The sequence below is a fragment of the Photinus pyralis genome, unplaced genomic scaffold (genome assembly GCF_008802855.1).
Source record: "Photinus pyralis isolate 1611_PpyrPB1 unplaced genomic scaffold, Ppyr1.3 Ppyr1.4_LG4, whole genome shotgun sequence".
In the NCBI taxonomy this organism is placed as follows: Eukaryota; Metazoa; Arthropoda; class Insecta; order Coleoptera; family Lampyridae; genus Photinus; species Photinus pyralis.
The window spans coordinates 42,872,676-42,894,358 of record NW_022170511.1 but is presented as its reverse complement, the minus strand read 5'-3'; the positions used below and the strand labels follow the sequence as shown (position 1 = coordinate 42,894,358).

General features: G+C 37.9%; 2 protein-coding genes across 2 annotated transcripts; both read left to right on the top strand.

The window, feature by feature from the left end:
- Nucleotides 1-5,811: 5,811 nt before the first annotated feature.
- Nucleotides 5,812-10,217, top strand: LOC116169695 (retinol dehydrogenase 12-like). Its single transcript, XM_031485845.1, has 4 exons — nt 5,812-6,379; nt 6,431-6,757; nt 9,563-9,867; nt 9,917-10,217. The coding sequence occupies exons 1-4, from the start codon at nt 6,175-6,177 to the stop codon at nt 10,127-10,129; spliced, it is 1,050 nt and encodes a 349-aa protein (XP_031341705.1). The 5' UTR covers nt 5,812-6,174; the 3' UTR covers nt 10,130-10,217.
- Nucleotides 10,218-18,351: 8,134 nt separating this feature from the next.
- LOC116169696 (retinol dehydrogenase 12-like) lies at nt 18,352-20,990 on the top strand. The gene is made up of 4 exons (XM_031485847.1): nt 18,352-18,536; nt 18,588-18,914; nt 19,351-19,655; nt 19,705-20,990. Exons 1-4 carry the CDS (start codon nt 18,386-18,388, stop codon nt 19,915-19,917), a joined length of 996 nt encoding a protein of 331 aa, XP_031341707.1. The 5' UTR covers nt 18,352-18,385; the 3' UTR covers nt 19,918-20,990.
- The last annotated feature ends 693 nt before the right edge of the window (nt 20,991-21,683 follow it).

Here is a 21,683-nt window from a genome sequence, read left to right as displayed (position 1 = left end):
TATCCTAATCGAATGATTAATAAAACGGAGAAATGAGTTTTTAAAACACATTTTATGACAACCTTATTTCGGCGAAATTCGCACAAAAGTACATACACATCATTATCCTTTTAATTATTAGACATGGGTGATTGAGGTTGAGAAGAAACGATTAGTGCAAGATAGGGGACAATCATTTTTAATTGCCCGAAGGCTAAAAATTAACGCATTCACTACGCTGCAATTAAAGTCGCATTAGGAAAAGTCACTCAATATAATTAACGCATATTGTATAGTTACCTAAATATTTTTAAATGGTCAAAACAGACTGATAGAATGATTTATTTATTTCTTGCCGCACGAGCAAAGAATGATGTAACAGGAGCTCGTTGGTAATTATCAACAAGTTAAAAAGTAATCGTAAACTATTTACAAAAAGCGCATTTCCACTTGCATTCATTTCCCATTTGTAGGATGCAACTTTTGTTAAAATCGTAAAAATTCGGCCACAAATATAAAAGATAGCGTTGCAAATGTGCAATCCATTTTTGACGTGCTACTGCAATTTCAGTTTATAAGAAGAATTTCATTTCAATGCTTTTCTAAATAAGAAAGTTGGAAATGGGCATGCGCAAATCTAAATTTTGAAACTGGCGTTAGATTTTCCTTTGTTACAAGCGTCTATGTATCAAATTTCATTTAAATATTTCCATAGATAAAAAAAGTTGGCACTGCGCATGCGCAAAATAAAATTTTGAAACTGGTGTTAGATTTTCCTTTATTCCAAGTGCCTATGTATCAAATTTCATTTAAATACTTTTATAAATAAAAAAGTTTGCAATTCCGTTTATAAATGGTCGAGATGCGAAAAGGGCACTGTGAATTTTGAATCGATTCGACTCAACATTTGGCATTGCGTATTATATGGCTAAAGCTATGCCCATATTGAATTTCATGCAATTCAGTTCATACTAACGGAGATGTAAAAGCGATCGGACATTTCTAAACAAAGTTATCGACAGACAGACAAAGGAACAGACGGACAGACCAACAGACACGACAGACAGCAATACAAAATTATAAACGATCTCTAGGATCGTTAATAAACGGCAAAAGTGTAAAATTATGGAACATGTAAAAAATGTTTTTTTGGTTTTTTTACAATAACTTTTTTAGCAATAAATGCAGATCCATGGTGGAAGTCTCGACACCATAACGAACCAAATAGCGAAAAAAGTAGAACAATATCTCTTAGGATAAAGTAGTAGCGTCCCAAGGAACAATAGGGGATTTTTTTTTATTTTTGTGGAAATGCGCTAAAAATCTCTCGCAGAATGAAGTTTACGCTGTTCAATAATTGATTTATCGACTTTGACTTTGGCAATTATGATAATGTAGTTATATAATGTTTTCAATATAATAGGCATAATTTGAAGCGCTAACTATTTGGCATTATAGAATTGACACAATTATCACAATATCTCGTGCGGGTCATAACCTCTATAGCAGGCTACTCATTACTGGACACTTTAGAAGTACTTGTATTTGCTCAAGACCATGTACACGCTCAAATATGGCGTACACACTAGGTGGTCGCTCGGTTTCGCCGAAAACCCCAAATACAAGTTAGTCCCCATTGAAATTGATAGCGAAACCCAGAGCGAACCGCGAAACTGAAGCAACAGCAGCATTTGTAGTGACGAGCAGTGGTAACCTTCTAATGAAAAATAAAAAAAAAAACGTAGAAAGCGAAGGTGCTGGCAAAGAGTAGTAATTATTAAGTATTCTTTGGTGCTGGGTAGAAGCAGAGAAGTGTTTATCGTGAAAGAATACAATTATTATTTTATTAGTTTGTATTTCAGGTATTCTAGCACAAACATGTCAATTCGATTTTTTGAAGGAACCTTTTGGCTTATTCCCACGAGCTCATAGTACTGCACTTTGTCTTCGGCACTCCGCTTTGCGCCTTTCAATAGCTTCGTACCTCGATCCACCGGAGTAGCAACCTGCTATTCAACGCTTAAGCAGTGTTGACATCCCCCAGGAGCTTCACCTCGAGTCCTTTTGACAAAGTTCACCGATTTGGAGATCTTATGATGCAGTTGCCAATTAGCAGCGGTTCCGAATTTTAAAGTTAAATAAAAATCTTATTCTCAATTTTCGTAAATGAATAAAATATATGTACCATTGTTAGCTATCAAGAATACTTTTTTAGCATGCCACAAAAATGTTAGGCACCAGGTTGTAAACGCAAATACCTCATCTCGAAAGAAAACTAGGTGAGTACGTTTTCTTTCCCAAAAGATGAAGGTGTATAAATACAACATTTCTCCACCCTAGTAATTGCCTCTCTTCCAGCAATTACTACTGCAGATCAAGTACAATGAGTTTGGACAGTGCTCTTCGGTATACCTTTCCATTCCCATCCTTGACGTCAACTATACGAATTCTACCATCTCTGGCAGGATACGTTTTGACTACTCTTGCTTTTCGCCAATCATTTCTTGTTCCATTTGGATCAACAATTATAACAATCATCAACTTTGATATTCTTCTGATCTTGATACCATTTGGAACGTTTAATAATTGTAGGTAAATATAAGGTTAAAATCTCGATTGTCAGTAGTCACAGTTCAAGGTGCTACAAAGTCTGGTCCGATCAAGAAGTGATTTGGTGTCAGAGGTTCAGAGTCATGAGAATCTGAAGAAACGTGCGTCAGAGGTCTGGAATTCAATATATTTTCGCACTCTATGAGGAAGGTTCTGAGTATATGTTCTTGAGGATACCTAGTATTTAGAATTTCCTTTAAGATCTTCTTTATGCTTTGAATTTGTCGCTCCCATATGCCGCCCATATGTGGTGCATGTGGAGGATTAAAATACCATTTAATTCTATTGTTTCATTTTGTTGTAAATTGTCAAGATGTGAAATTTCCCTTTCAGACCCTCTAAAGTTCAATCCATTGTCACTGTGGATTTCATGAGGAAACCCACGTCTACAACCAAATTGCCGGAGTACATTTATAAAAGCATTAGTCGTGAGGTCATCAGCAATTTCTAAGAAAACTGCCCTGGTTACTAAACAAGTGAAAATAACTCCATACCTTTTCTCTCTGCTTCTCTTCACTGCAACTTCAAAAGGTCCAAAATAATCCACCCCACATTTTATGAATGGTCTGATTGTTGGCCCTATTCTGCATAATGGTAATTGTCCCATAATAGGTATCATGGGATTGGCTCGCCTATTGCTACAGTGCTGACAATTATGGAAAACATTTTTCACTGCTTGTCTCATACGTAATAGTTATTTGTGGGTTTGGGGTTTCCAAAAGCGCCGTGACTGGTTAATGGCATGGGAAAAGTTATCAGCGCCAGTCTGACGGACGCCAACACAATCTCAATGTCTTTTACGTGACCAAAACAGCTACATCAGAATTACCCATAGTGACGTCAAGGAGCAAGTTTGGCAGGTTATAAACGGCCGTGGGTTTTGATTAATGGTCTTTGTGCGCGTGTGTTTAGTTTTGGTAGACATCCTATTGGCTAATGTTTGAAGATGGTCGATGTAACCTATTAGAAACATTTTGTAGGCCGATTTGTAAAATTAAAAAAGAGTAGGAACCCTGTAGTGCATTTGGTTTTCGACCACCAGAGCGTCAAGTGCGTCATCAGAAATAATAGTGTTCGAGTATTAAGAGTTAAGTAATCAGCGGGAAACTACGTTTTTATTGCTGCCCGCGATTTGTGAAAGTATTTCGCGAAAATCCTAAAACTAAATCATTACGGTCCGAGAACATTCCGTTAAACAAGTTACTTAGTGCCATCAAATACTTCGAGAGAAACTATACGTGTAAAAAAATGGCGATAAGAGGTCTGGGAGGTCACATTAGCAGTCACGGGGGTTTAAACAAAAGTTAATTAATTCGTCGCAAAGTAGGACTTTTTTTGCGAAATCGTATGATTTGATTTGATTTCTGGAGCTTCCGTTTTCGAAGTAGAACTATTTGTAAAATGATTGTACCTGCCAGTCCAAACTTAATCTCTGTGTGCGCGGGAAAAGTCCCCTAGTACCTTTTTTTTTTATTTGCCCTACTTTTAATGTTCCAAATTCGATTATTTATCGGTATTCCAATTTCGGCTAACGAATAGTGATAATTTTTAGCTACGGGTCTTCGGACTTGACCTCACAGAAGCTACGACGCGAGTTTAAAAAATCACTGTTATTTTGACGTGATCTTTACGACGGCTCAAGACCTTAGACTTTACAGAAAAATAAACACTTGACTCGTTTTGAAAATATCATTTTAAAAGAAATTCTCTAAAGCCACTAAAGAGACCCACCCCATCCTAACACTTACGGCCGGTTGCAGGAAAGCGAATTATAATCAATATCCTAGATTATTTGCCAAATCTGAGTTTAAACAAGAATTTTGACATTTGATTGGCTGGCTAATGCAATATAAAGTCAATCAAATGTCTTATTACCGGATTAAAATACTGGTCTATGACAGATTTCCATCCTTTCCGATTTTCAGCCAACCTTTTCAGTGCCAAGTAGGAGGTAGAGCCCATGTTTTCCATTATGTAGTCGATGTATTCCAACCTGGGTCGGAAATTTGTACCTTCCACGGCACCTTCCAGTAATGACTTTACCAAACCTTCGTATCTTAGAACATGTGCAATCCAGGTATTCTGTTTCACTTCCTACATGTGCTTATTTGGGTACTTGTCCTCGAGACTTAAGTAGCAAATGGAATTTTTCTTGTGCAAACTCTATTGGAAGCGTTTGATTACTTAAAAAATTATCAAAGTCCTCGTGTGAGATCGAAGGGACTGGACTTCAAGGCATTTTTGTGTGGCAGATCAGTATTCTATTAGCCACTTTTGACTCAACCATGAATAAAAGATCTTGTCGAAGGATACCGCATTCCCTTTGACGGTACCCACTTCCGACGTCCCGTTCACCCGCAATTCGCGTTTGAAGATTTTTCTCCACCATCAGTTAGATCTTGTCGGAGGCTACCACATTTCCTTTTTCGGTGCATACTTATATTACACCCACATTTTGGTGGATCTCGCTAAAAACCTTCCACAAGATAGTACTTAATTTTTGGGGGGCACTTCTCATTGCTCGAGCTTCTATTGGCGACACGAGAAAGAGAGACAGCCATTCGAGATTTACGAAACGTTAAAACGCGTGACAGAATTCGCAACGGAAGGTAAAAGGTGCCCGAAGTTGACTACCTCTCGCAGACGCGCGCGCGCCTTGCAAAAGGTCGTTAATTTCGCCCCTAGGCCAAAAAACAAAATTCCGCCACTCAGGAGTTGTGCGCGTTTACATCTTTCCGACGACACCAATTTGAAAAGAATCGGACCAAAACTGTAGTAGAAGATAGGAAAAAACTGAAAAACCTTCACTTTAGTATACTACGCTCGAGGACGACGCCCAGATGTCGCCAACCCCACATCATGTAGCCCTGTTCCCAAGGTTTACAAATTACACGGCCTTGTAGATACACGTAAACCCGTTGCCTTTCTACAAGAGTTCCTCTACGCGCCCACATTTGCTGCCAGCCAGCCGACCAGCCAGCCAGCCAGCCAGCCAAAGTGAGATTAAAAGCTACTTTTTACAAATAAATTTGCAAAAATGCGCTAAAAATGATACGTACTTTAACTTCTGCTTTTGTCTTTGCGGAACGCTCCCTCTAATATACATATATGCGGCTGTTATAAGCATTTATTGAGTTCATCATAAATATAGCTGCCAAAACTGGAAAGGAATCGATATCCTTTTCTTACATAAGTAACTATTATTGAGCATTGTAAAGTAAATTTTAAAATTGGAGAGTGTTCGGTTCGAATGTTGTAAAAGTTTATGACATTGTTTACTATTGCACTTGTAAATCACACCCAATAGTATACAAATAGCACTTTTTCTACGTATACAGAATGGCCACGAAGTATTTATCGCGGGTTTTGGAACATCAACGTCTTCAAAATGTATACATTTCTTCAAAATCTCACTCTTTTATTTTGACGTTTCTAGGTGTTTCAGGTTTGCTTACGCAAATACAGCACATTAACGACCATCCGTATGCCTTGCCATTTTACCCTGTATATAACTTGCCATTTAATTACGTAAACATTGATCGTCACTTATATTTATGTAAGATTATGTAAGATTTGTTGAAATATATGGGGGACCATTGGTCCAATCGAGCAGATTTGCTTATCACCTTACGCTTGAAAATGACAGCGTTATATCTATTGCTAGCGTTCGCTCCGATTTTGCCGATTTTGTTAGGTGTAGTTTTAATAATCGCAAGATTGAGGACGAAATGGAATAAAAGCCCAGTTTGTTTAGCCGGAAAAACGGTGATAGTTACAGGCGCCAATAGTGGTGAGTTCAGTCATTGCTTCAACAAATTGGTAGCTAAGTGGAATAATTTAGGGATCGGATTTTCGACGGCATTCGAGTTCGCAATACGAGGCGCAAAGGTGATTTTGGCTTGCAGAAGTATCTCCCTAGCGGAGAAAGCCAGGAAGAAAATTATGGAGGACACGCAAAATCCCAACGTATTTGTAAGGATAGTGGATCTCGCCTCGTTCAAATCTGTTCGGGCGTTTGCTGCAGAAATAAATAATTCCGAGGACCGGTTAGACATTTTAGTTAATAACGCCGGCGCTATAATGGAAGGTGGAAGGACGGTTGATGGCCTCAGTAAAAATTTGCAAGTCAATAGCTTAGGGCCGTTTCTTCTTACTCTTCTTTTGATAGGTAAGTTGAATCTTTTTTTGTAGGTTAATATAGGTAAATTAACTATATTCCTATGCTCACATAATCCAAAAACTTTGTAGGTTGCGTTTTCTAGTATGTTTATAATATAATATCCTCACATGCTTTGAAAACGGTCAACACAAAGCTTTTGATAGTACCAAATATACCAGGTGAGTTAAGAGAATCGTAGGTTCCAAAACTCTCAAATATTTTTTAATACACTTACTGCTTCTGATTCCGCTCATATTGAGTTAATTTGTAATATGCAGGTGACACCTTTTTCTCTCTTCATGTAATCAAGTTTTACATGAATAGTAAATGTAATGAGTGGTAGAGGACGCTGTTTGTCATTAACTTTCCGTTAGTGTCGCCCGGTCTCTGAGACCGCAGAAAACGTCAATCGTGTATGAATCCGAAGATTGGCCGAGTTATTACCAACCGGGCTAGGTTTGCCTTCTTTAGAACCCTTTGAAGCTACTAGCACACATGGATGTTGTACCAAAGAGTAGGGTACTCTTTGGTTGTACTTATAATCTTTGGGTCTGTTTTTGGTATTATACTTACAGAGCGCGCATATTGAGGTGTGAAAGACCGCCGTTACTAATGACGTCTTCGTTTACGTGAATCGTTTTTTCTTCGTTTTGATTATTATAAACACGTTGAACACGTTGAAACACCTTTTGTTCACAACAAAAGAACGAACGTTTTGTTTTTCCAAAGCACTCTTCTCAAAGAATTAAAAATTGTATTTTTAGGAAAAATGTGATACTGAACCACCATGTGTGATATATCGTTGTAAAGAGAAAAAAAGACGTAATCTAAAAATGTCAAAATTCAATATGGCGCCCATAAGAAAAACTAAAGTTGCCACGTGTTTCTCCGTCATCTTGAAAGTAATTAAAAACAGGATGCCATATTTGAAATCGCCATTATAAAGTGTCCGAATAATGTGTTAATTAGAAATGTCTACTACGATTAGTTTATCATAAAAAAATTAAAAACGAAAATCAGAAATTTGCGTTTTTTGCGATATCTTCAAAACTATTGAAGATATTTCAAATTTCTTTTCAGATTCTTATTCATCACGAAAATTGGCAACTTTGCCCCCTTAACCAACTTTCTATCTCTTAAGATAAGTGAGATCCCCATAGTGGCACTCGAAAAATGGACACCGGTATACTGGAAATAAATTCTATAATTCTATAATTGCCGATTAATCTACATTTAAAAAAAGCTTCTTTTGATACCGCGGTCTCACACCGCCGACACCAAATATGTTGCAAAATGTCGCGACACTACCGGAAGGTTAACATAAACTTTGCATGTTTTCTTGTAAATTTCAAATGAAACGAAAACGAAAATATCAGTGAAAACCGCATATCTGTGTAGTCTTTTTCAGATGCCTTGAACCTGAATTCCGTCTGTAGAAGGCGAGCGGTTGCTTTTTCCAATTTCTCAACTTTCCCTTTCAGCGGCAGGTCATCTTCCTGCGATAGGGCTGCATCTTGAGCTCGGACCTCTTCAATTTACCAGAATGTTGTCAGCGCGGCTTCGTCCGTGATGGACACGGCGCTTTGACACAACACTCCTTCTTCCCTGGCGACCTTTGCTTGCCCTGAATCCATCCAACCCTCTTCTGGCTTCTTTTTTGATTGGTAGATGTACTAAAGTATCGAAACAGCGATTTTCCTCTCGTGATCCTTTGTCGCCGACCACTATTATGATTTGGTGAACTGTGTCTTTTGCAGTTTCGTAATGAGCCTCTAATAAAATATTAGGTAACTTACTGCTTCTGAGTCTTGGTTGTTGTCCCAGAGCTGGGAAATTCCCGTCTTTTTCAAATTCCATTTGTTGGTACGTTCCTCGTTCAGTTCGGTCCGTGTCTTCTGGATAAGTTTCATAAGGCGATAAAATCTCATTTTAATAATAATAATAATAATAATTGACTTTATTCCCATACAAAATGATATACATGAGCATTCACTACATGAGAGTAAAACAAACAAAACATTCTTTTTAAGATATCTACAGGAAAAAACAAGAGGAAAAAAGAGAAGAAAGAAAGTGAATTTTTTAACATCAAAAAGAAATTTAATAGGGAAAGGGATTCTCTATGCACTAAGCATACAGCCCTGAGTTAAAGTGTAGCTTTAGTTTTTTTTTTCATCATTTTTTTTGTTCTATTTTCAGCAAACGTGACTTAGTTATGCAAGAATAATTAATATACTGTCCAGAAGTGTCGTTTGAGTCATCATCCATTTTTGAATATTTTTTAATAGATTTTTTGTTAATCTTACATTTTCAAAATTACTCGGTAAAACATTATATAATTTTGGTTCAAGATATAACGGTGATCATTGAAATAGGGGTTTATTTATTTTTGGCAATTTTTTATATTGCTTGGTCATGCTTCTGGTTGTTACTAGCTGATTTATTCTTTGTGGTCCATGACAGTTGCTAATATTAAAAAATTGCCGAAGAACCTTAAACAAATACAAGTACTTTAATGGCATAATTTTCTGGTGTATAAAAAGTGGAAGAGATGGTGTCATTCTACTTTTTTGACATATTGATCGTATCGCCATTTTTTGTAGTTTTTCTATAGGAGAAAGGATACTATGGGCAGCCGCTCCCCAACAACATATACCGTAACTAATATGGGAATGTATCCCTTTTATTTGCTGATTATTCACCTGTGCTGTACATAGATTAATAATATTTATGATCCTGGGAGTTCATGTCAACTGTAAATATAGAGAAATGCGTCTTGTCTGCAACAAGTTATTCTAATGTTGCTATTTTCAGATTTGTTAAAGAGGACAAATTCTAGCAGAATTGTAAACGTTGGATCTGCAACCATTTACTACGCAACACTGAATCTCAACGATTTAAATTATTATTCTCCATCCATCTTTGCAAGAGTGGCCGTGTTCAATTATGCCAACTCTAAATTGTGTAGCGTGATACTTACAAATGAATTGGCGAGGAGGCTTAAAAGTAGCGGAGTTACCGTTAACACGGTCGATCCAGGCTTAGTTTACACTGGAATTGCGCGGGAATGGAATATCATAGGGAAAATTATGTTCGTATGCGTTAAACTACTATTGAGAGTAAGTTTCGTGGTTTTCATTTAGAATAATTTAATACCTGCCTTTTTAGAGTAGTAAAGAAGGAGCTCAGGGTTCCATATACGTGGCAATTTCGAAAAATCTTGCCGATGTAACAGGTAAAGTTTTCATGAACTCGGTTGAGACTTGGGTGCCGAGTATTGTCAATAATCAAAAGATCGCCAAAGAGTTATGGGAAATTTGTTTATCGTTTCTACAAGTAACGGACGAGGAGCGCTTATCTATATCGTATATTGAAAAGTAATGTAAAATGTAAAATACCTACTCTTTTACAAGTTTAAGTAATTAGTAACTTTTATATGTCGTAGTAAACAAGGACCCATACGCACAAAAGATGCATTTAATTCTTGTTATTTTTACAGCGTTGCCATAACTATTTCATATTTATTTTTTCCATTTTGATTACAGTGTATAGATAATATTGGAAACGTCATTTTAAATTTTACGCGACTTGAAAAATACATACAAACTACAGAATTGACTACAACCAGACTAACAGTAACACGCATTTACATATAACACACAGAAAGGCATAATTAGGTTTTGCAGAGGTATTCGTTGACACTATAGAACGGATTATCTAGAAAGAACATTTTAACCTTAGACATAAAGGAGGCCTGAATGCATTTCAGGAGATCAATAGGGAGGCTGTTGAAAAGTTTAATGCACATGTATTTTGGAGAGTTCTCGAACAGGGTGGTATTATGTCGAGGGACGGTCAGCTTAGAACCGAAACGAGTCTTCCTGTCACAGCTGCGGATCTCTTCCTTCGTTGTAAACTGATATGAGTTGTCGAAAACGAATTGCACACAGTTATAGATATATAGGGAGTACACAGTCATTATTTGCAAGCGTTTAAAAAGAGGTTTGCAGTGGTCACGCATGCCAGAGTTACACATATGACGTACGATCCGTTTTTGCAGTAACAGCAGTCTGACAGTTGCATTGGAGTTGCCCCATATAATAATGGCGTAGTGTAGTTGACTTTGGACCTGGGCATAGTAGTACTTCAGTAGAGCAGACTGCCCTACCACGGGCCTCAAACATATAATTGCATAGCATGCACTTCTTAGTTTCGAGCAGATTTGATCGATGTGAGAGCTCCAATTTAGATTGTCACTTACAGTTACTCCAAGGAAGCGTTCACCACTGGTAATGCGCAACAGTTTCCCATTAATGATAATGTTAGGACGTCTCGCTTGGTTATTTCGGCTATTGCAGAAGCTTACTACGCCAGTTTTGGTTTCGTTTAATTTTAGCTGGTTAGAATCGCACCACTCTCTTATGCATGTTATAGCATCACAGGCCTTTTGTGCTAGGGTGTCTAAATTAGGATCCGATATCACTAAGGAGGTGTCGTCTGCATACTTGCAAAGAGAAATGCTCGGGTCGTTAAACTTCCTATCCAGGTCGTTGACAAAAATCGCGAAGAGTTGTGGAGCTAAGGTGCATCCCTGGGGCGTTCCAATTTTGTAGTCCAGTTCAGACGATTTGAATTTATGATTCGTTACGTTGCCAAATTGACCGGAGAGTTCAACAAACTGAGACCTCCCCGTTAGAAAGGAGCTCAGTAATTTGAGCGGAATGCCTGTGATACCATATGACTATTAATGTACATAAACGGAAACAACTAATTCCCCACACTAATGCAATCAACAATTCTCGTTATTATGGTACTTTACCTTCGAATTCTCCTTTGGCAGATCCCACGCTAGTAAATAATTTGCTAGTGTATAAAAATTTACCTTGGTTGCTCTACCCAGTATATATGCTATAACGAGCACTTTGGCGCCGGCTAATTCTCAGTGGACGGGGGGGGGGTATAACAATTAACAAAATATCTACAATGGTTACAATATGGGCGCCTCGCCGTTTGGGAGTGAAACGATGGAGTTCCTGAAATTTCATCCCTTAGGATTGGAATTTGAGAGCGGGGGTTCAAGTTTCATGTGAAAAATGTTGAAACATGTAAATTTATCCACCAAGGCCTGTTTGTAGTCACCGCCGCAAGATTCTAACCTGTTGAATGAACGCAATGCAATGGTCAGAATTTCCGAACAACCACCGGAAGTCATGTTAGACCCCCATTTTTAAAAATGGCCGCCAAAAAGTGAAACTTAATGGAGAGCCCAAATGTTGGAGTGTTGGGTATCATTTCAAATGTTTTTGAGGTCTCTGAATACGTCTGTTACCACAAAAATACGAATAAACACACCATATGGCCTTTTGGCTGCGATATGGGGAAATATCGAATAGGCAATGGATGGCAAGTTTTATGAAAATAGGATGTGGCTAGGCAAGTTTCAATTTTCGAATTAATGATAACATATTAAGGTAGATATGTATTGATTTTAATGTAAATTAACTTCTATTTGTGGACATGTGCATGTCGGTGCTAATGATATGGACATATCCTCAATATCTTGGTTGGAGTCAATTTCTGTCTGGTTAGAACATTGCCCTTTGCACTTTCTGCACGCCAAGATACACGGCAGTTGGTACCGGCGGCAACAGCATCGCTGCGTCTCGCAGCCCGTTGTGCAGCAAATTCTCTGCAAGAACTCCAGATCTGTTGTTGGGGGACTTTCGGGTGTCAATTCTGCAGCTCTGCCCCAGATGTGGCCAGCGTGGTACGCAGACCGTTTGACGTGTTGCACTAGGGCACCACGAGTTGGAGGGATAGTGCCTACTTGGTTATGCTGTGTAGCAAAAAGGTCCGCGCCTGATCAACACTAGTACATGTGCCATCCCGCACACCGTACAAAGATATAGTAAATCTTTCCAAAGCTTGCATGATCTCAGCGTCAGGTCCTTCATCTAGTGACCAAGCTAGCCTGCCGAATGCACCTGTGGCCGTTTAGTCCTGCCACACAGCCCACGCTGAACGTTTCCCTTTGGATCCAAAGAAAGACACCGTATCGCATCCGGTGTACGCATGGAAACCTCTCAATGCGACTCTCCCTCTCCGAGACACTGAGCAATGCCATGCACACTGATGTAGCGACGATGGAGTCCAGATCCCAAGAGAACATATAGTTCTTTGAGTCCTTTCTCTTTCAGTTTGAAGAAGAACGAAACCGCCAGGACCAGAACATCGGTGTCAGTGCTCCGGATCACAACACGTTCTGCGCCGTAGACCACCATATCCTTGGTATGCAGGATGATGCGGCCATCAGCTTCCTCCTTATGGCTGCACGGAACACCGTGTAGGCTGGTGGAACCATGCTTGGACGAAACGATCTCTTCGTCTGACCCCGACCTTGATATTGAGGATATGTCGATATGATTAGCACCGACATGCACATGTCCACAAATAGAAGTTAATTTACATTAAAATCAATACATACCTTAATATGTTATCATTAATTCGAAAATTGAAACGTGCCTAGCCACATCCTATTTTCATAAAACTTGCCATCCATTGCCTATTCGATATTTCCCTATCTCGCGGCCAAAAGGCCATATGGTTTGTTTATTCGTATTTTTGTGGTAACAGACGTATTCAGAGACCTCAAAAACATTTGAAATACCAAACACTCCAACATTTGGGCTCTCCATTAAGTTTCACTTTTTGGCGGCCATTTTTAAAAATGGGGGTCTATCATAACTTCCGGTGGCTGTTCGGAAATTCTGACCATTGCATTGCGTTCATTCAACATGTTAGAATCTTGCGGCGGTGACTACAAACAGGCCTTGGTGGATAAATTTACATTTTTCAACATTTTTCACATGAAACTTGAACCCCCGCCCTCAAATTCCAATCCTAAGGGATGAAATTTCAGGAACTACGGGTCAAATCATTTTTTAAGGTGCATCATTAAATGCACCATTCCCATGAAAATCGTCGTGTACCGCCAGCACTAATACACTCGCAACGCTCACCCTTACACGCTAGGTACTGATGGAAGACAAGATGGTGCTGTTCCCGGTAAGTAAGGAGGAACTCCCAGGTGGTTTTGGAGCCCTTAGGTGCCGTGTCGCAGAAGGTCGGGACGAGACGGCCAGGTGATCAGAGCGAATCTCAACGTCGTTGTCCGTAACGATGGTAAGCCAATGGGGTAGGCCACTTTCCAACCAGGTTTTAATAATCTGCCGTAACCGGAGTCTAAATGACACTCCGTACACCAACAGATATTAACTTAATCTGAACCAATCCTCCTCAGCTTAGGAATGCCAATGCTAATTAATTTTTCCTCCCAAATACAGTAGGGAACCAAAACTGCCCTTTTTAATAATAAAAAGATTTACGGCTATTCGTCTGTTCGTATATGTACAATTGCTAAAAGCCAGTAATGCAATTACCTTCAAAATTTACCGTGCTTGTACAACTCAGGTTCGCGTAAAAGTGACCGCACTGCGTGCATGCATTTTGTGATAAGCAAGTATGGGATTAGCTCCGATGTTTTCTGGCCCACATACAGACTGTTCAATAAAAATTAATAACGTCACAATGCATATAAATTATACACACACATCAGAATTCCATATAGGGGAAAGTGGGGCAAAATGGTTCCCTTAACAGAAAAGTGGGTCAAAAATGATAAAAAAACAAGATAATTGAAAACATTGAAACAACATAAAGGCTATATTAATACATATTTCAAAACAAAAAATTTCCTTGAAGAAAATAAAACAAAAAAGAAAATATGATTTTTAAAAATACTTGCAAAAGGACCATTTTACCTCACACTTGGGGTAAAATGGTCCCTACTGTAACACAAACGTTGAATGATTATTACTTACAAAAATCGCAAGTGTACACTTTCTGCTTCCCAGTAACAGATGCGCACAGTAAATGACACCATTTTCGGCATAGAATGCGTTGGATCCAAATTTCTTTCGACCGAGATTCACTGAACAATTCTTCACAAAAAATGCAAGCATTGTTAGCTTCCTGAACACTTGTTTTTTTTGCTTTCTTTTTTGAAAAGAGGTTTTTCGTTACAGCCTTTTTAGCTGCCTGGGAGGGTGGTTTAGATGGTTTTGATTTTTCTTTTACTGCAACATAGTTTGGCGTCGAAGTAAAGACAGTTGCCCCTTGAGAAGGTCTTGAACTTCTAGTTTGGGGAGGTGCCACGGATGGTGGCGAAATGTCAAATGGAGTTACCAAAGGTAGGATTTCAGAATTTTTAATTTTTAATTAGGCCATTATAAATTTACTGCCACAAAAAATGAGGTAAAATGGACTCCGGAACCATTTTACCTCAACTAAGAGGAACCATTTTACCCCCAGTAGCAACAAATTTTTAAATTAATTTTGATTCAGAAATCCAAATTGCACATGGTACACAATCACTCGGTATTAATCACATACGAACATCTATTTATATAAAACCGAAGTTCTTTTTGGCCTGAAATTCTTAGTTGACTGACTAATCGCACTTTATTTATTGGGAGCTTAAACGTCATATACACTTCCATATTAGTTAAACTGCTAATATTACGGTAGATGGGGGAATATTTTGATTTAATGGCCGACTCCACGTCCCTACTCAATTCTTGGTTTGTGACCTTTTCTAGTATGTCGTCTCTTGCTTTTTGTAGTGTGATGTCTCTGACGCAAAGTATATTATTTACCAGTGAGTGTTCTCCAATTTCTAATAGAATTTCCTTCACTTGAGTTACCCAGTTCATTGTTGGATTGTTATGAGAACTTCTATCTAGATTAAGTAAGCCATGGTAAGAATGCTTTAACAGTCTATGTTCGGGTAGTCTTAAGATTCTTTCCCACAGGTTAAGAGTATTTTTAATAATTTGTATTTTTAGATATATCTGTCCGGTTTCCATTCTAACCATGTAGTTGGGGGTGTTGCTTGGCCAATGAAATATTTGTTTATAATATTTCACTTGAACTCTCTCCACCATCTCTAAATATCTCAGCGCCCATATCTCTGCACCGTACAGTAGTACTGACGACACAATGGCTTTAAATAACCTAGTTTTTGTTTCAAGGCATTCCGATTTTACTTTCATTAAAGTGCTTTTAACCCTTGCTATTGCCCTGGAAGATTATTCAATGAAACTTTCGCAAGCTTTCTTGAAAACACCGGATGATGAGAAAGTTATACCTAGGTAAGTGTATTCTTCTACAATTTCCAAAGTAGAATTGTTGAACACAAATACTCCCAGACTTTTTTTCTTCCTGCCTCTATGGAAAGCCACAACCTAGGCCACAACCTTGGTTTTATTAATATTTATGGTAAGCTTGTTCTCCTCGCAATAGTTTTTTAGGATGTTCAATTTTCTGTTGGCGTCTAACACATTGTTTGCGAAGATAACCACGTCGTCTGCATAAAGGAGCATGATCAGTGATCTAATATGTGTTAATATGACACCATCACAATGGTTCTTCTGACAGTAAGAAATGATATCCGATATATATATCGCAAACAGTAGAGGTGAGAGACAGTCGCCTTGCATAACTCCTGTAGTCATGTCTATAGCTTCGGTGCTTTGAAGATTACTATTTATAGTGATTTTTGTCTTCTCGTATATGGCTTTTACAGTTCAGATGATCTTTGAGATTATTCCAATGGCATGTAGCTTATTCCATAATTTGCTAAGATTTATTGTGTCAAACGCTTTCTGAAAGTCTACAAACATCGAATAAGGTGATTCTTAAGTGGGTTAAGGGATATCCTTTACCGTTGATCAGTACACCTGTACAATTTGTACCGCCAAAAGTGTTTCCTTTATCTTCAGAGGAACGGTCTTTAATGGACGGGGAAATAAACAACTTATTAAAATCGGGCGTTATAGTAAAGTGTAAACCACTTATGGACCAATTTCATTCTCGCACTACTAAACAAACACATCGATGCCCCTCACTTTAAGATGGAAGACATACGGACGGTGCTGAAGCTTGTCCAAAAGAATTTGTATTTAACTACCATTGATCTAAAGGATGCCTATTTCCTCGTGTCCATTGCTACATCACATTGAGGTGTATACATAATCATCAATTATTTGAATTTACTTGTCTTCTCTTTGGTCTCGCTTCAGCTCCTCACATGTTTACAAAATTGCTCAAACCAGTGGTCCAACACCTCAGACTAAATAACATTATCTGCGTAAATTATCTCGATGATTTTTTAATTATCTCGGAAACACTCGACAATTCCATTAAAAATACAGAGTTTACTGTCAATCTCTTGGAATCTTTAGGTTTTATCATTAATAGGGAGAAAAGCGTAATTACTCCATCAAAAAGCTGTCAATTTCTGGGCTTTATGTTACATTTCTACTCCCTGCGTACTTATGGAACTTCCGCAGGACAAAAAAGAGAAAACACCTGCTATCCAAAACTACATGTAAAATTCGAGACTTCGCCCGTTTTACTGGTACGCTGGCTTCAGCATGTCCTGCCGTCAAATATGGATGGTTATATACCAAATCTTTCGAGCGAATCAAGTACTTGGCCTTCGTAAACAAAGATTGAACTTTAACGCAAGAATGAATATCCCCATCCTTGATGAATTTTCTTGGTGGCTACGCAATTTAGATCGAGCCCATAATGATATAAAACAAGATTCCTACCAAATGGAAATCTTTACAGATTCCTCTCTGTCAGGTTGGGGGGAATAGTGTGGCAGAAAGCGTACCCATGGCTGGTGGACACAGTAGGAAAAGGAGGAACACATCAATTTCCTGGAAGCCATCTTTTTAGGTTTAAAATGCTTTGCAAAAAATCGCAAAGATACGTCCATACTAATTAGGGCCGACCACCAGTTATCAGCGCCAGTCTAATAATATCATATTTAAAAAAAAATACACAACAAATTGACTGACCCTGATACTCCTAAAAGCAAATGTGCCCACACTCACTTTATTCTCCTTTGAACTAGATTTATACTGTTTCACTTCCTATATATCTGCTTATTTGAGTACTTGTCCTCGAGACTTAAGTTAGCAAATGGAATTTTTGTTGTGCAAAAAAGGCTATTGGAAGCGTTTGATTATCTAAAAAATGTTATCTTTTCAGATACGTACTTTAACTTCTGCTTTTGTTTTTGCAGAACAATCCCTTTAATATACAATTCCATTACATATGTATGCGGCTGTTATATAAACATTTATTGAGTTCATCATACATAGCTGCCAAAACTGGAAAGGAATTGATATTCTATTCTTACATAAGTAACTATTGTTGAGCATTGTAAAGTAAATTTTGAAATTGGAGAGTGTTCGGTTCGAATGTTGTAAAAGTTTATGACATTGTTTACTATATTGCACTTGTAAATCGCAACCCATACTAATACAAATAGCACTTCTTCTACGTATACAGAATGGCCACGAAGGTGTTTCAGATTTGCTTACGCAAATACAGCACACTAGCGACCATCCGTACGCCTTGCCATTTTATCCTGTATATAACTTGTCATTTAATTACGTAAACATTGATCGCCACTTATATTTATGTAAGATTATGTAAGATTTGTTGAAATATATGGGGGACCATTGGTCCAATCGAGCAGATTTGCTTATCACCTTACGCTTGAAAATGACAGCGTTATATCTATTGCTAGCGTTCGCTCCGATTTTGCCGATTTTGTTAGGTGTAGTTTTAATAATCGCAAGATTGAGGACGAAATGGAATAAAAGTCCAGTTTGTTTAGCCGGTAAAACGGTGATAGTTACAGGCGCCAATAGTGGTGAGTTCAGTAATTGCTTCAACAAATTGGTAGCTAAGTGGAATAATTTAGGGATCGGATTTTCGACGGCATTCGAGTTCGCAATACGAGGCGCAAAGGTGATTTTGGCTTGCAGAAGTATCCCCCTAGCGGAGAAAGCCAGGAAGAAAATTGTGGAGGACACGCAAAATCCCAACGTATTTGTAAGGATAGTGGATCTCGCCTCGTTGAAATCTGTTCGGGCGTTTGCTGCAGAAATAAATAATTCCGAGGACCGGTTAGACATTTTAGTTAATAACGCCGGCGCTATAATGGAAGGTGGAAGGACGGTTGATGGCCTCAGTAAAAATTTACAAGTCAATAGCTTAGGACCGTTTCTTCTTACTCTTCTTTTGATAGGTAAGTTGAATCATTTTTTTGTAGGTTAATAATATAGGTGGGTTAACTATATTCCTTGCTCACATAATCCAAAAACTTTGTAGGTTTTGTTTTCTAGTATGCACACAGTTTATACAGGGTGGTGCCTAGCGCGACGCAGCATAGGGATTTCAATGGTAATTTATTTATGGTCAATTACTAGCTCCCCTAATTATTTTAGAGCAAAAGTCTAAATACGTACTGCATCTGTTCATACCATTACTCATAATTTTCCGTTTTTCAAAACCGTAGAAAATCTCATCTTGTCTGTGTCCCTTTTTTTGCTGATTATTCACTTGTGTTGTACCTACGTAGAGTAATATATATATTTATGATCCTGATGGGAGTTCATGTCAACTGTAAATATAGAGAAATGAGTCTTGTCTGCAAGAAGTTATTCTAATGTTGATATTTTCAGATTTGTTAAAGAGGACAAAATCTAGCAGAATTGTGAACGTTGGATCGACATCCATTCACTACGCAAAACTGAATATCAACGATTTAAATTATTTTTCTCCATCCATCTTTGCAAGAGTGTCCATGTTCAATTATGCCAACTCTAAATTATGTAGCGTGATACTGACAAATGAATTGGCGAGGAGGCTTAAAAGTAGCGGCGTTACCGTTAACACTGTCGATCCATGCTTAGTTTACACAGGAATTGCGCGCGAATGGAATATCCTAGGAAAAATTATGTGCGTATGCGTTAAACTACTATTGAGAGTAAGTTTCGTGGATTTCATTTAAAATAATTTAATACCTGCCTTTTTAGAGTAGTAGAGAAGGAGCTCAGGGTTCCATATACGTGGCAATTTCAAAAAATCTTGACAATGTAACAGGTAAATTTTTCATGAACTCGGTTGAGACTTCGGTGCCGAGTATTGTCAATAATCAAAAGATCGCGAAAGAGTTATGGGAAAATTGTTTATCGTTTCTACAAGTAACGGACGAGGAGCGCTTATCTATACCGTGTATTGAAAAGTAATGTAAAATGTAAAATACCTACTATTTTACAAGTTTAAGTTTAAGTAATTAGTATAAATGTCGTAAAAGTAAACAACGACCCACGCGCACAAAAGAAGCATTTAATTCTTGTTATTTTTTAATTTTTGCAGCGTTGCCATGACTATTAATGTACAACATATAAACAGGAACAACTAATTCCCCACATTAATGCAGTCAACAATTCTCGTTATTGTGGTACTTTACCTTCGAATTCTCCTTTCGCAAATCCCACGCTAGTAAATAATTTGCCTGTGTATAAATTTACCTTGGTTGCTCTACCCCATGGCTCTACCCAGCGTATATGCATATAAATTATACACACACATCAGAATTCCATATACTAACCAATGCAAATGTACTCCCAAGGATTCACTACTGAAAATCTGTGGAGGTCAACGCAACATCGGATTAGGACTGAAAACGTTAGAAGATACCATAATCTATTTTCTATCTATTTTGTAATTCAGAACAAGTAAAGTTAATAGTTTGGGGGGTACCGTGCAATTTATTTAGATGTCAATTTGTTTTAATATTACTTAACTGGGGGAATTTTGTTTTGAACCAGTTGATATTTTAATTTTGAAAGTTATCCCATTTAGGTACCCGATTGTGTTGATATTTTAGCAAACAATACTCAAGAAATGTAGAAAAGGCAATTTCAACCTTCACAATCTTATATGATGCAGCCGATTACGTCTATAGGATTACGTTTTGTACATTCTTTTTTTGATAGTAAATTAGCCCAAATTATTAATATATATAATATATAAATTATTTGACAAAGGGATTAATGTGTATTTCTTGGTATAGACGCAAGATGCAAGATATACCGTATAAATAATCTGTGGTATAGGTAAGTATGTAATAAACGTAATTTTGACTTTGACCCGATTGGGATATAGCCAATATAGGGCTACACCATTGCGGCTATATACTTCTTGCAGAGTTAGCATTGTCACGGTCTTTGAAGCTTGAATTTCCGGCCATTTGGAGCGAGCAAAGAAATAATGTCCTTGGAATTGTCCTGCGAAATCTATATGAATTTTTTTTCAATTATTATCTGAACCATTATCATACTTGGGTGACTTGGGTCATTGCTGTATCTGCACAACATTTGCATTCATTTACAAGGTATTCTACATCGTGTTCCATATTCTCCCAATGGCAGCAGGGGCCTGCATTTTCACCACTCACAAGGCAGGTACAATTACGCTTGGTTTTTTTATTCAATGGCTTGGTCCATGCCGCTCCACGGAAGATTACGTTGTCATGGAGACTAAGTTCATGTGACGAGTTTTTCTTTGTCAAAAGTTTTCATATGCTTTCGTTCAGGATCACCATCGATCCCCTAGAAGTCGTTCAAAACGGCAGAAGTGGGTCCGGACGGACAAACGGACGGACAAAACGCAAACAATAGCACATTTTTTAACTCAAAGAATGCGCTAAAAAGGGTGGCTACTAGGAAGAAATAGAAAATTTCAGTATCGGATATTAAAATAAAATTTAAATACGAAACGAGATAAGCAGAAGCGGTGTATGGATTTTTGATTTTTTTTTTAATATACGTCATTATTTGATATTGCGAGTTTATTTTCGTTGTCTTCATTCGAGTCAACTCAATCAGGCGCGCGATAACTTTTCATTTTCCTGTTTAAGTGAACAGATCCATTTTCCTGTAAGGTAATTGCAATCAAAATGAACGGCATAAAAGTCTTAAAAAGCAAGTTACAACATTCTATCCTGGTC

What these genes read in the sequence shown, in the direction of transcription:
- LOC116169696 (XM_031485847.1), top strand. Translation starts at nt 18,386, where the DNA reads ATGACAGCGTTATATCTATTGCTAGCGTTCGCTCCGATTTTGCCGATT. An exon ending in AGTTACAGGCGCCAATAGTG is followed by an intron (nt 18,537 to 18,587) that starts GTGAGTTCAGTA and finishes GGAATAATTTAG; the next exon opens with GGATCGGATTTTCGACGGCA. An exon ending in GCGTTAAACTACTATTGAGA is followed by an intron (nt 19,656 to 19,704) that starts GTAAGTTTCGTG and finishes CTGCCTTTTTAG; the next exon opens with AGTAGTAGAGAAGGAGCTCA.
- LOC116169695 (XM_031485845.1), top strand. Translation starts at nt 6,175, where the DNA reads ATGGGGGACCATTGGTCCAATCGAGCAGATTTGCTTATCACCTTACGC. An exon ending in TCTTACTCTTCTTTTGATAG is followed by an intron (nt 6,758 to 9,562) that starts GTAAGTTGAATC and finishes TGCTATTTTCAG; the next exon opens with ATTTGTTAAAGAGGACAAAT. An exon ending in GCGTTAAACTACTATTGAGA is followed by an intron (nt 9,868 to 9,916) that starts GTAAGTTTCGTG and finishes CTGCCTTTTTAG; the next exon opens with AGTAGTAAAGAAGGAGCTCA.